At 38.3% G+C, this 13,125-nt stretch overlaps 1 protein-coding gene across 3 annotated transcripts in view; it reads right to left on the minus strand.

Annotated features, from left to right (window-relative positions):
• LOC127423196 (proline-rich protein 36-like) overlaps nucleotides 1–13,125 on the minus strand; it is a 135,753-nt gene that overhangs the window by 53,469 nt on the left and 69,159 nt on the right. The window contains exon 3 of one of the 3 annotated variants that reach the window (XM_051667346.1): nucleotides 9,249–9,320. The exons of 1 other annotated variant lie outside the window; for it this stretch is intronic. In XM_051667346.1, the coding sequence (XP_051523306.1) occupies nucleotides 9,249–9,320 (72 nt within the window). Of the gene's footprint in view, nucleotides 1–9,248; nucleotides 9,324–13,125 lie in introns of all 3 variants that reach the window. One more of the 3 variants, XM_051667343.1, reaches the window with a different exon arrangement.

Here is a 13,125-nt window from a genome sequence, read left to right on the forward strand (position 1 = left end):
ACTTATAAGCCACAACTTTAAAACCACCTGCCTGATATTGTGTAGGTCCCCCTTGTGCCGCCAAAACAGTGCCAAACCGCATCTCAGAACGGAGAATGGCCAGACTGGTTCAAACTGACAAAGTCTGGCCATTCTCCGTTGACCTCTCTCATCAACAAGGCATTTCCGTCCACAGAACTGCTGCTCACTGGATGTTTTTTGTTTTTGGCACCATTCAGAGTAAATTCTAGAGACTGTTGTGTGTGAAAATACCAGGAGATCAGCAGTTACAGAAATACTCAAACCTGCCCATCTGGCACCAACAATCATGCCACGGTCCAAATCATTGAGATCACATTTTTCCCCATTCTGGTGGTTGATGTGAACATTAACTGAAGCTCCTGACCTGTATCTGCATGATTTTATACACTGCACTGCTGCCACACAATTGGCTGATTAGATAATCACATGGATGATTGTTGGCCAACTTTTAATGTTGTGGCTGATCATTGTAAAAATCTGCATTTGTGATGGCTGTTGGAAATGGGGTCTGTCTAGATTTGATCAAAAATGACTTTTTTCAAATAGTGATGGTGCTGTTTTTTACATCAGTAATGTCCTGACTATACTTTGTAATCAGCTGAATGCCACTTTGGTGAATTAAAGTACCAATTTCCTTATTAAAATGGTAAAATCTGTACACTATTCCAAACTTTTGACCACCAGTATATATTCAGATGTTAAAATATGTCTTGATTATACTGTTTAAAAAAATTCAGACTTCCATTTTTATGATCCAAGAGAAAAAAGGAAATTGTTAACTTGTGTGGTCCAAATAAAATCAGTATTTTTGTGGAACCTTTTGTTGACCTGAAAGACAAAACTGACTGTAGAAGATGACCGTTTATGTTACAAACTGCTATAGTGCCCCTTGTGGTTTTAAAATGATTGTTCACCCCAAAATATATTGTGTAAAAAAAAAAAAAAAAATATATATATATATATATATATATATATATATATATATATATATATATATATATACAACGGAAGTGAACGGTGACTGAGGCTAACATTCTGCCTATCATCTCCTTTTAATTTCCACAGAAGAAATATACAGATTTGGAACACTATGCAGGTGAGTAAATGATGACAAAATTGTCATTTTTAGGTGAACTATCCCTTTAAAGTCCTCCAGAAAAACAGGATTTTGACAGTAAATCTACGCGCAAAAGACTAGCTTCCCATGCAGACAACTTATCTATTTTGAATGTACCAGCCATGAGTTAATCGGTAAACAGTTTTTTATATGTGTTTATTTAAAGGACTACCCTTTTAGGGGCTACTCTACATAAATGACACATTTCCGATTCAACATGTGAAGCTCTGCGGATGAGGGTGGGAAGAATGTCACATCTGGCCATGAGCGGAGCTCAGCTGAAATGAAGCAGTCTGTCACAGTGTCTCCCCGCACCAGGTACCTAATACAAATCTCTCTCCTGGAGGCTTTGGACAATGAGAGGCAGAACAGGTTCAGTTCTCCACTCTGTTCTCTCTGGAATCTGATTAGGCTGCTGTAGTATGGACTCCAGGGGCCCTGAGTGCTCATATAGACTCCTAAATGGAGGAATCTGTCGTTTTTTGCCCCCATCACTCTGCAGTCACATTTGTTGGAGTATTGCGATAGTCCATCAAACATTTGAACTCGTTGATTAATATGCTGGGAGAGCACCGTGAATATAAAAAAAATATGTTCTATGTCTGCGAGTTGCATGTAGGGTGTTTCAAATGGAAAAACTGGATGGTGATGTGCTTTAGGAAACGAGTGAATATGAAAGAAAGAGGGAGAGGGACGGAAAATTACACATTTAACACTAGGGGTGTCACAGTTGATGCCAATATTGAGTAAAATGTAATGATTCTTGATACCAATTTCCATACCACAGCAAAATCTAATATGGCACTTCACAAACTCATTACTTAAAAATATTATAAGCGGGAATTCACTACAGGCCCCAATATACTTCATACGAAATCGGAGAACGAACGGGTGAGAGATCATTTCAAACAAAATCTGGCCAAAAAGAAGGTGAGAAAGTCTTAATGCCATTGGTCCAGATCATCGGTAGGTGTGACCTAAAGCTCCACCTACTTTGATGCCAGCAGCTAATTCTGTTTATGTTGTTCAGTCAGTCAAGATCAGTCAACATGAACACACCGGCATGCAGAGTTATTAATGAGCTGGTGCAAATGTACCTAAATCTGTACGATCATTCGCATAGAGAGACATTTTCCAAGACCATATAATGTGATTTATTTTCTGTTTAATTAGTCTACAGAAGTAATCAAATCTACTCAAATACTCTCAGGTGCCCATTCACTTCTGTGCCATCTGCAGCGAAAGCTGTTCCCACATCTGCCCAAAGTAAGATATGCCTATCATCATTCCTTTGTCTTTATTTTGCTCATTAGCACTCTTTTATGCACCCATCTTTGCAGTAGTATCAGTGTCATCATAAATTACAATAACAGAGTGTAATCGGCGCATACTATGGCCGCGTTTAGCATGTAAGATCAATAGCTCCATGAATTCAGAATGTAAACAAGACAAATTAAACATAATCTACTGCATATATATTACTATAAATCATCGTCAAATGGTTAAAACAACTTCTTTTACTGATCTAGTGTGAATTATACTAATAGAATAAGGCATGAAGTCATTGATAACACATATTAATGTCACATTAGTTTAGGTTTTACATGTAGTCTTGAGCATCCTCATATCTAAATGTACTTCTAAACGCCTCCCACAATGGTGTAGCGGGCGTTGCTTGGCAGTTTTGACTTATTTTACCCCTGAACAAAGAAGAACCTTTCCGGAAGTATAGCGGGGCTTTAAGAATGAATTGCAACCGGTAAAATCTCCATTTTATTTGCACACACTGTGTGTGTTGGTTTAGTGCCCGATTAACTGAAGGAATTATGCAGCTCAGGCAACAATGCAAATGTACACATAATCATTAGTTGATGAATCACTACTGCCATGATGGATTGAAAATGTACAAACATTTAAATTAAATTCAGTTTACTGCCTGCTTTCCTTGGGTGGTAATAGTGCAATGTAAATTTCCCGAAAACTCCCGCTATCTGCCATAGTTCATGAGATAAGAGATCGTATTTTAACATAAACAAAATTACACACTTCACTTTTATGCACATCTAATGCACAGATCCTATATTTTGACCAGGGTTAATCATGTCAACAAAATTACTTATGAGAATGTTTGTTGACAAAGGGCCCTATTTTAAGAGCGTAGCACTTTGCGATACATCGTACGTGCAAAGTCAGTGGGCATGGTCATGATGTTTTGGTATTCTCGTGCAAGCATGCGCTAAGTCTCGGCGCAAGTGGGTTGGCGAGTCTGTGCACGCAAAGCACTAATGGGCTGGGTCAAGAGCAATTTAATTTTAAAGTTCTTCTCCGGTCATTGCACCGTCTGCATCCTATTGTGTATTACATTCCTGACAAGCAATGTCGATAAAAATAAAGACAGCACATTCGTAAGAATTTGGTAGTGTAAATGGGCTGCATGCAATGCATCCTTTGCTCTTGTCACCTGCGCTGCTCTGCACCGCGATGTATGTATTTACTGTTCTCTATCAGCCTCTCTGGAACTGTTGGCTTCATTAACATACAGTGCACCCACAGTTTGTGTGCATACACTCACGGATAGCACAAAGACTCCCACCCATTGCACTTAGAATTAGCACACTCACAAATTTATAGTTCATGGATGTTTAGCGCTTAGCACTATACCTAGCGTGGTCACGGAAATAGAGCTCAAAGGGTTTTTTGATTTCATCAGCGATAAAGAAAACAAGACACAAAAGATGCATCATGACGCAAAGAACAATTTAAGTAAAACATACTGTTGACGGAAATATAACGAGACTTTACGTGCTATTGAGAATGCGTAGCTTGCGTTATGAAATGCTGTTTCCGTAAAAATGCACTACAAGTAATCAAATATTCATAACTGTCTAAAACATGGAATTGTATCTAAAGCATGAAGAATTCCCAACACATAACTTTGAAAAAGAATTTTCTTCAGTATATTCGCTTTGTTATTATTTCTCTAGCTCAGGTTTTCAGGACAGTTTTCTTATGTTGTTTATGTTGATAAATCTTTTTATGTTTGATACGTTTAAATAATTAAATTCTCATACATTTTTTTTATCAAGTTTGAATATTTGGTTAAAGTTTGCCTCTTACAGTTTTGTCATTTTGCTAATTATTGTCAAATAACCCTAACTCTAACCATTTTTTTTTGTTTGTTTTTTTTTTTTTGTCGACTAAAAGTAAAATTGTAAAATGTATGAATCACTATGAAATGACAAAACATTATTTAAATTTGACATTCCTCAAAAGACAAAAATAAAAAACTGCAATAATTGACAAAATTTTTTGTTTACAGTAACATCTTAATTAAATCCTGCAAATCTCAAACTACTCTACAGAGTGACATCTTCCATCAAAATCGCTGAAAAAAATATAAAACTATTGATTTTAAGTTGTTGATTATTAGTATAGAATCAATATATTTGAAGTTTATTGCAAAATATTCAGATATATACAAATATATAAGTAGTTTCAGAGGGTAGGGAAACCAACTTGATTGCTACATTCACTGCAGTTTTGCTACAATTCTCTAATTGGTGGATCTTTCTCCGCAGGATCATGGGTAGTGAAGTTCTTCACCAGGAATTTCACTTTTAAACACCATTTTTTATAATGAAGTTGAAATAACATGGACTGATGACTTCAACAGAAGCATATAGCATCGATTAACAACCTCAGAGCTCACGGTAGGGTTGGCTTTAAAGGTTTGTAATTTAAAATGAATTCCCCTATGGAAAAAATGAATGGGATTTTTACTTCTGGAACCAGACTGTTGTGATCTCTTGTTGACATACAGTAAGAGTATGAGACTTATGTCTCTGCAGAACAGACATGGGCTTTTGTCAATCAGTGGGCTTTTTCAAACCATTGAGATTCCCTACTTTCTTTGGATAGTTTAGAAACGCCCATCCTGGTTTGAAAACGCCCACAGACTGGAAAACACCCATTATTGTTCCGCAGAGACCTATAATTGAAGAGTATAGAACTATACAATTATAGCATCATTCAGATAATTTGCTCTTACAAGAATTTGGTGAGAAATGTTTGAGTTCATATTGAGATTGCTGACTTTGGTATCTGCCGAAGTTTGAGAAGCCGGAGTCTCCATTTGCACTCTATTTAATATCATTGCTGTCTAGGAGAAACAATTGAGATATTAAAAATATCTCAAGTCTTATGCTGCCGTGGTGAGCTATTAGAGTGTTTGCTTTGGTGTAGGCAAAGTAATTCAGGACTTTTGTACTCAGTATGACAGGAAGCACCAACGCTCGCCTACAGCATTAATATTTAGATCACCCGCTGGATAGACACGAGGAGAAAATATCTACCCTGTAATCTCTCTTTCAGTTTATGCATCCCTTTAGCTCAATGTTTTCTTCCTCTATACCTGTGTTTTGCACTCTCTCATGAAGCACAGGTTTACTTTCATTCCCTTCACAGATGGAGTCGCAATCAGATTTGGACAGGGTCCTTTTTTGTCTCTGTCTCTCTTCCTTGGATCTCAGCAGGCTGCTGGCAGCTCTCTCCCTCTCTGTCTCTCTCTATAGCTTTATCTGTTTCTTTGCTGTTGACATTTAAAGCTAACAGACATGGATCCTCGTCTCATGGCCGTCTTCCATACTTGGCTGCCAGCGCTCATCATACTGAAGACGGAACAATCCGTTCCTGTTAACAGTTTGATTCCAGTTCAGATCTCCTCACCAGTCCAGCATATGTGCATCTGCTGCTGTCTACTGTATATAATGATATGTGAGCTAGACATGGACAGTCTATAACTGTAGGAAAGAAAAACTCAACTGTTCCTCATAAACAGCAGTGAGATTAAAGAAATGTTCTGGATTTAGTACAAGTTAAACTCAAGAATTTGTGGCATAATGTTGATTACCACCAAAAATAATTACGACTCGTTTTTGTTTATTACCAAAAAAGAAAATTGTTGTTACAGTAAGGCAGGTACAATGGAATTGAATGGAGCCAGTCCATAAACATTCATATATACACTGTTTCAAAAGTATAGCCACAAGATTATATGTGTTAACATGATTTTAGTGTGGTGAAATCAATGATTTACAGGCATTACAGTGTTAACCAGATTACAGGGTTTACCAGCGTTGTGTCATGGTTGATCTGTGTGCGTGAGTACTGCGCTGTGATTGGCTGATGTGTGTGTGAGTACTGCGCTGCGATTGGTTGATGTTTGTGTGCGAGTATTGCGCTGCGATTGGTTGATATGCGCGCATGAGTACTGCGCTGTAATTGGTTGATATGTGTGTGCGAGTATTGTGCTGTGATTGTTTGATATGTGTGCGTGAGTACAGCGCTGTAATTGGTTGATATGTATGCAAGTACTGCGCTGTGATTGGTTGATATGTGTGGGAGTACTGCACTGATACTACTTGATATGTGTGCGTGAGTACTGCGCTGTGATTGTTTGATATGTGTGTGAGTACTGCGCTGTGATTGGTTGATATATACGAGTACAGCACTGTGATTGGTTGATGTGTGTGTGAGTACTGCGCTGTGATTGGTTGATGTTTGTGTGCGAGTATTGCGCTGTGATTGGTTGATATGTGTGTGTGAGTACTGCGCTGTGATTGGTTGATATGTGTGCATGAGTACTGCACTGTGATTGTTTGATATGTGTGTGCGAGTATTGTGCTGTGATTGGTTGATATGTGTGTGTGAGTACTGCGCTGTGATTGGTTGATATGTGTGTGTGAGTACTGCGCTGTGATTGGTTGATATGTGTGTGTGAGTACTGCGCTGTGAGTGTTTGATATGTGTGTGCAAGTATTGTGCTGTGATTGGTTGATATGTGTGGGAGTACTGCACTGATACTACTTGATATGTGTGCGTGAGTACTGCACTGTGATTGTTTGATCTATGCAAGTACAGTGCTGTGATTGGTTGATGTGTGTTTGAATACTGTGCCGTGATTGGTTGATGTGTGTGCGAGTATTGCACTGTTATTGGTTGATGTTTGTGCATGAGTACTGCGCTGTGATTGGCTGATGTGTGTGCATGAGTACTGTGCTGTGATTGGCTGATGTGTGTGCGTGAGTACTGTGCTGTGATTGGTTGATATGTGTGCGTGAGTACTGTGCTGTGATTGGTTGATATGTGTGCGTGAGTACTGTGCTGTGATTGGTTAATGTGTGTGCAAGTACTGCACTGTTATTGGTTGATGTGTGTGCAAATACTGTGCTGTGATTGGTTGATATGTGTGAGTGAGTACTGCGTTGTGATTGGTTGATATGTGTGCGTGAGTACTGCACTGTGTTTGGTTGATGTGTGTGGGAGTACTGCGCTGTTATTGCTAGATATGTGTGCGTGAGTACTGCGCTGTGATTGGTTGATGTGTGCGAGTACTGTGCTGTGATTGGTTATGTATGCGAGTACTGCACTGTTATTGCTTGATAAGTGTGCGAGTACTGTGCTGTGATTGGTTATGTGTGCGAGTACTGCACTGTTGTTGCTTGATATGTGTGCATGAGTACTGTGCTGTGATTGGTTGATATGTGTGCGAGTACTGCATTGTGATTGGTTGATATGTGCACAAGTACTGCACTGTGATTGGTTGATGTGTTCACAAGTACTGCACTGTGATTGGTTGATGTGTGTGTGAATACTGTGCTGTGATTGGTTGATGTGTGTGTGAATATTGCACTATGATTTGTTTATATGTGTGCGTGAGTACTACGCTGAGATTGGTTGATGTGTGTGTGTGAGTACTGCATTGTGACTGGTTGATGTGTGTGCGAGTGTGCAGGATCCCTTAAGCCTTGAGGGCCGCACTCCTTTTTTAATTTTATTTAATTAATTTAAAAAGATTTTAATTACATTTTTATTTTAATAAGGCCAGCAGACTATGCTAAATATTCTGTTTAATATATCATTGACACATGTAATTAACAAGAATAAAATAAAACATTATATATAGATATATGGCTTAATTCTTGTAAAAGTGTGGTTCTATTAAAAAAGACTATGATATTATTACATTATTATTATTATAATGATCATATATAGGTCTATGTTTTTTTTTTTGTTTTTTTTGTTTTTTTTTTAAAGATTGCAAGTAGGCCATGCACTGCAGCAGAAAAAAAATTACAATGTACAGTTAAAATGTACATTTTGTGAAATGTGAACGTTCATTGCCAAGTATAGAAAGAAGATATGATTTGTTCTGTTGTTACTGTCAAAGGCTGTCATGACACACTGGCTTCTTAGTGAACACACACACACACACACACACATGCTTTTGTGTGTGTGTGTGTGTGTGTGTGTGTGTGTGTGTGTGTATGTTAAACTATTTATAAGAGATAGACTAGATAGACACTAAAGATGTGTGGGCACAACTCAAAAAAATGGTTGAGGTACATGGCAGGGGCGGACTGGCCATAGGGAGAACCGGGACTTTTCCTGGTGGGCCGCGATATGCCGAAGGGGGCCGCGATATGCAGAAAAGGCCAGCAACACCCCCCTCCCCCATGTAAAATCCAGGACTGATTTCTCTTCCCAGTCTGCCCCTGGTACAGGGGGTGAAATAAGGTCCAGGGTCTCTGAAGACCCCAGGAATGTGTTTAAGGATTAAAAGAGCTTTAAGCTAAACTATACGGGCTCAGATTCTGTGCGGTATGGGCAAGTGTAAATGACCATATTTGATACATATAAGTATATTTTTCCAATGGAGAATTTCAAAAATAATGGCTATTTCTTGAGTGAAAAGACAATTTCCCTTTGCACTTTTTAGCACGGACGGTTTTTCCCTTTAACTAATAGTAAACTCCTTACTGTAACTCAATAATTAATGGCCATACAATTTGGTGAAACTATTTTCAATGTCAGAGCCGGGACCTAGCAATTAGCACTCATACAACAGGCAGGTTGTGCCGTGGTGCTAATATGGGGGATCCTGGTTTTATTCTTATTTGTATCATCACCTGTTTCATCAGTAGAAAGTGTTAAAAGCCCCAAAATAAAAACAGTATGGTTTTCGGCAGGTAGTATTTCCTCATCAAATGTGTAAGTGTGGAACAAGGAGGTATTCTGTATTGTTTGCAAACACAAAATAAGAGATTCTTACCTGTATATAATACAGGCACAGTCTCTGCAGGTGCCACAGTTCTCTATGTCCTGTCCTGTTCGGTACGAGTGTCTTCTGAAACACAAAAAACAGCATCATCGCCAGTGGTTAAACGGCTGTGACAATGTCACTAATGAGGCGGAATACTGATGATGTAACAGTCTCGCCAATCATGTGATCAACTAGACAGACTTCATTAGAATTTCTAATCCACTGACTAGTTCATTTAATGTAGCTGTAGCATTTAGGTTAGATGTATCAAACACAGAAACAGCTCTTGGTGCTTTTGATGAATTACTCTAAGTGTCTGGCAGTTATGTAAGTATGAGTCACAGCTAGCAAGACTATACAATCATTTCGGTTTTGGCTTAATTAAAAACACTGTCGTTAGTGTGTGAATATACACTATGAATGTGAGTGAGAAAGCAGATTCACAGACTGCCAAGTTTGCAATAAGTATATGTGGCGCTAACATGTAATACTTTAAATTGGGGTTTGTTCAAACCCACGTTTCCCAAACACTCCCATGGTCTTCCACTGGTTGGCCAAACACGTAGTCCCGCCCAAAAGGTATTTTAACATCAGCTTTAAGAAGTCCTTTTACAATATTATGCACCACAGCAATGCAGATGATTTCACACTATAAGGTGCTAAAACAACAGCCTGTTTCTATGTTGTTAAGGTAGGAAAAAAAGACTACAGTTTATGTGTCAATGATGTGAAGCTATTTTTTGTTTTGGTCCGATTTAAGTTTTTCAAAAATACACAAAATAACCCATATACAGTATATATGTGTATATGTATATGTATATGTATGGTGGATTGTTTATTAGCTTGAAACCCATGTCAAACCCAATGGTGTCACCCATGCCTGAGTCTCACGTGGGATAACAATGCTGTCCTGATTTAGAAGCTCGGCACAATGGGGACTAATTACACATCACAGATTTCCGGAATCTTCTTCCTCTCGCCTTCTGGAATTAAAGAGCTGATGGAAATCCTAAGCAGCAGTTGAGCAGCGCTTAAATAATCCACAAATGGGCATCAATCAAAGACACGATTTATGCATCTATTTTTGACCAAATGTGCTTCATATATAGATTTGCTTGCACTTGCACAAAATGTTTATTTGTGCAGATTGCATCCTTACATTTTAAAGATATTTGTAAAGGATCTATCTATCTATCTATCTATCTATCTATCTATCTATCTGTCTATCTATCTCTCTGTCCGTCCATCCGTCTGTCTGTCTGTCAGTCTATCTATCTATCTGTCTGTCTGTGAATTAACTGCAAGTGTCATCTTTTATATCAAAATAAAATGTTCTTAAAGGTCATCGGTCTAGCTCTCTCTCGTCTTTCTCACTCACACACTAGCACTCACACACACACAATACTACACACAAACACACACTTTCAAGGCAACAGTCTCATTAAAAGCTGTTTAAAGTCTCACCTGAATCCTTTCACTAGGGGTCACTTGTCATCACCGTTACAAAGCTATGCTTTGTGTGTGTGTGTGTGTGTGTGTTTGTGTACATCTTTATTCACACAATGCGATGGTTGCCGGAACACAAAAATAAATGGGGTGAAATAATCAATACTCTTGACCATTTAATCTCCCAGCACCAATGACCTTTGAACCGAATACCAAACAAAAGATAATAACTATTTAAAGTATTATACTGTTTATGGCCAGTTACTCACAAATAAATGCATACATCAACCAACCAACCAAACAGCCAGCCAAGTGATTGATCAATCAACAGATTTCTATTAAACAGAAAACAGAATTTAAGATGTGCTGGAAATGACACTGTGGTGAGATGTGGTGATAATATTCATGAGTTTCTGAAAAAATGACTTAAATCGCCTGGCATGCATGTACATACATTGTTGGACAACGTTGTTAGTAGACAAATGAAATAAACTAGTAAGAGTGTGAAAATTTTTTTCATGAGACTTTACTTTCTTCTAGTCCACAGTGCAAAAAGTTCCCGAAGTGAAAGAAACACCCATTTTTTTTATTATTTTTTTTGCTCATTCATAGGGTTAGGGATTTTAACAAACGCAAATCTCACAGCATTCTCTGACTTAGTGTAAACACGTCTAAACTTCGGCATTCAACTTATCTCGTTTGCAGTCCTACAGACATCTAAATCCTATAGACACTGAAGGAGGGACCTAAGTGATATCTAGAGACCAGAATATCATACAGACTTCTGGGTTGACTCTTTTGAGTTGGGCTAGTAAGTAACCACCCATAAGAAACTGCATAACAACACACTAAAAACTACTCAGACCACCTTAGCAACAACATAGCATCTTTTTAGTAACCCCCACAACACAATAGCATCATGACGGTGAGTTTGTCACAGGAAAGAACCACTCACATTCATAAAATTAACAAATGTAGTTCTTCAAAGGCTGACTTTGTACAATTTTACAATATACTGTACACACTTTCATTCATCAGTTCTGAAATGGGACAAATGCTTGATTAATAAATGTGGTGACCACAGCCAAATGAGGCATGAGATTAATGACATACTTCACAAGAACATGTGAAGATTACACACAGTGTTCTTAGATCCGTTCTGTAAGATGACCTTTCAGTGTTAATTACTCAGAGAGAAACTCTACGGGGATCTGAGCGTAAAGTTGAATTAATTATCAGTCTGATGCTGCTTAACCGAAGACAGATGTTTAAAGTTTAACATACACAGTTAAGAGCAGCAGATGGTCAGTTTGTATCACACTGCTGTAGGTAACCTTCTGTTTGTGCGTACTGGTGACCAGTAGATTTTTAAACTTAAGAAAGATCTAGATAATTGCAATGATGTGTCTAAATCTCTAAGATGTTTTTTTTATTATTACGGTTACAAGTAACACAACTGTAATGTGTTCTTACATTTAAGATGCCTACCAAATCACATACTTCTGCACTATTCTATGTCATTTTGTAGTGTAAGTAGTGTGTTCACAATGAAAATAAAAACAAAAAGAAGACTACTATGAGTACCCGGATGATGTACTTCTTCAACCGAAATAACACAGTATGAAATGTTGGGCACTCTAGGCTCACGGCTTGCCATACATAGCAGAAGGGGCAGAGTTACCTGGCCACAATGCTAGTCTGACAAAACAATTGCAATTAAATGGTGAATGTTGCATCCAGCGAAACTTCTGTGAAGACCTTACAAATGAAAGTTCAATGCCTTACCATCACCCCACGCTGTGTAAATATGTACGCTATTTGAGATATAAGTGCTGAACTGAGTTCGGCGAATGCACTAAAGCTAGCGGCAACACATTATGTATGTTTACAACGTCACTTCCATCAGCTGTAAAAAGACGAATGCATTTGTGTACTAAAAAACTGTTAGGGACGATACTACACTTCATACACTGCATGGTGTATTGCATAGTATAAAGTGTAAGCGCGCTATGCATAGTGTGACATTTTGTCTAGTTTCACAATTCCTCCCTTCCTGGTAAACAATTAAGCATGCTAGCATCTTTGCTAGCGTTTATACTCTACAAGTTCTATGTTGCACTGTTTTCCAAAACACCAGACAGCAGTGCGGAGAAAATATCAGCTTAACCAGCAAGAACAGAGGAAGTAGTTTGAAGAACTTTAAACAATTCTTTACAGTGTTTGTAAGGCAGCACTCAGTACATTTAAGCCAATCGTACACTAAACGATGTGCAGTCAGTGCCCAGCGACTCACAGTCCTGTTTTTCGTCATGCTGGTGTGAACAGTACAGGCATGCAGTGTATCAACTACATGACCATTTTAGTGAAGTACCTGTGCTTTTCATTTCTGTGTCCCTTTTGTACATGTTCATGCATTCGCTTTTTTTTTCCTCCCTTTTTC

This window comes from Myxocyprinus asiaticus, chromosome 3, assembly GCF_019703515.2.
Source record: "Myxocyprinus asiaticus isolate MX2 ecotype Aquarium Trade chromosome 3, UBuf_Myxa_2, whole genome shotgun sequence".
In the NCBI taxonomy this organism is placed as follows: domain Eukaryota; kingdom Metazoa; phylum Chordata; class Actinopteri; order Cypriniformes; family Catostomidae; genus Myxocyprinus; species Myxocyprinus asiaticus.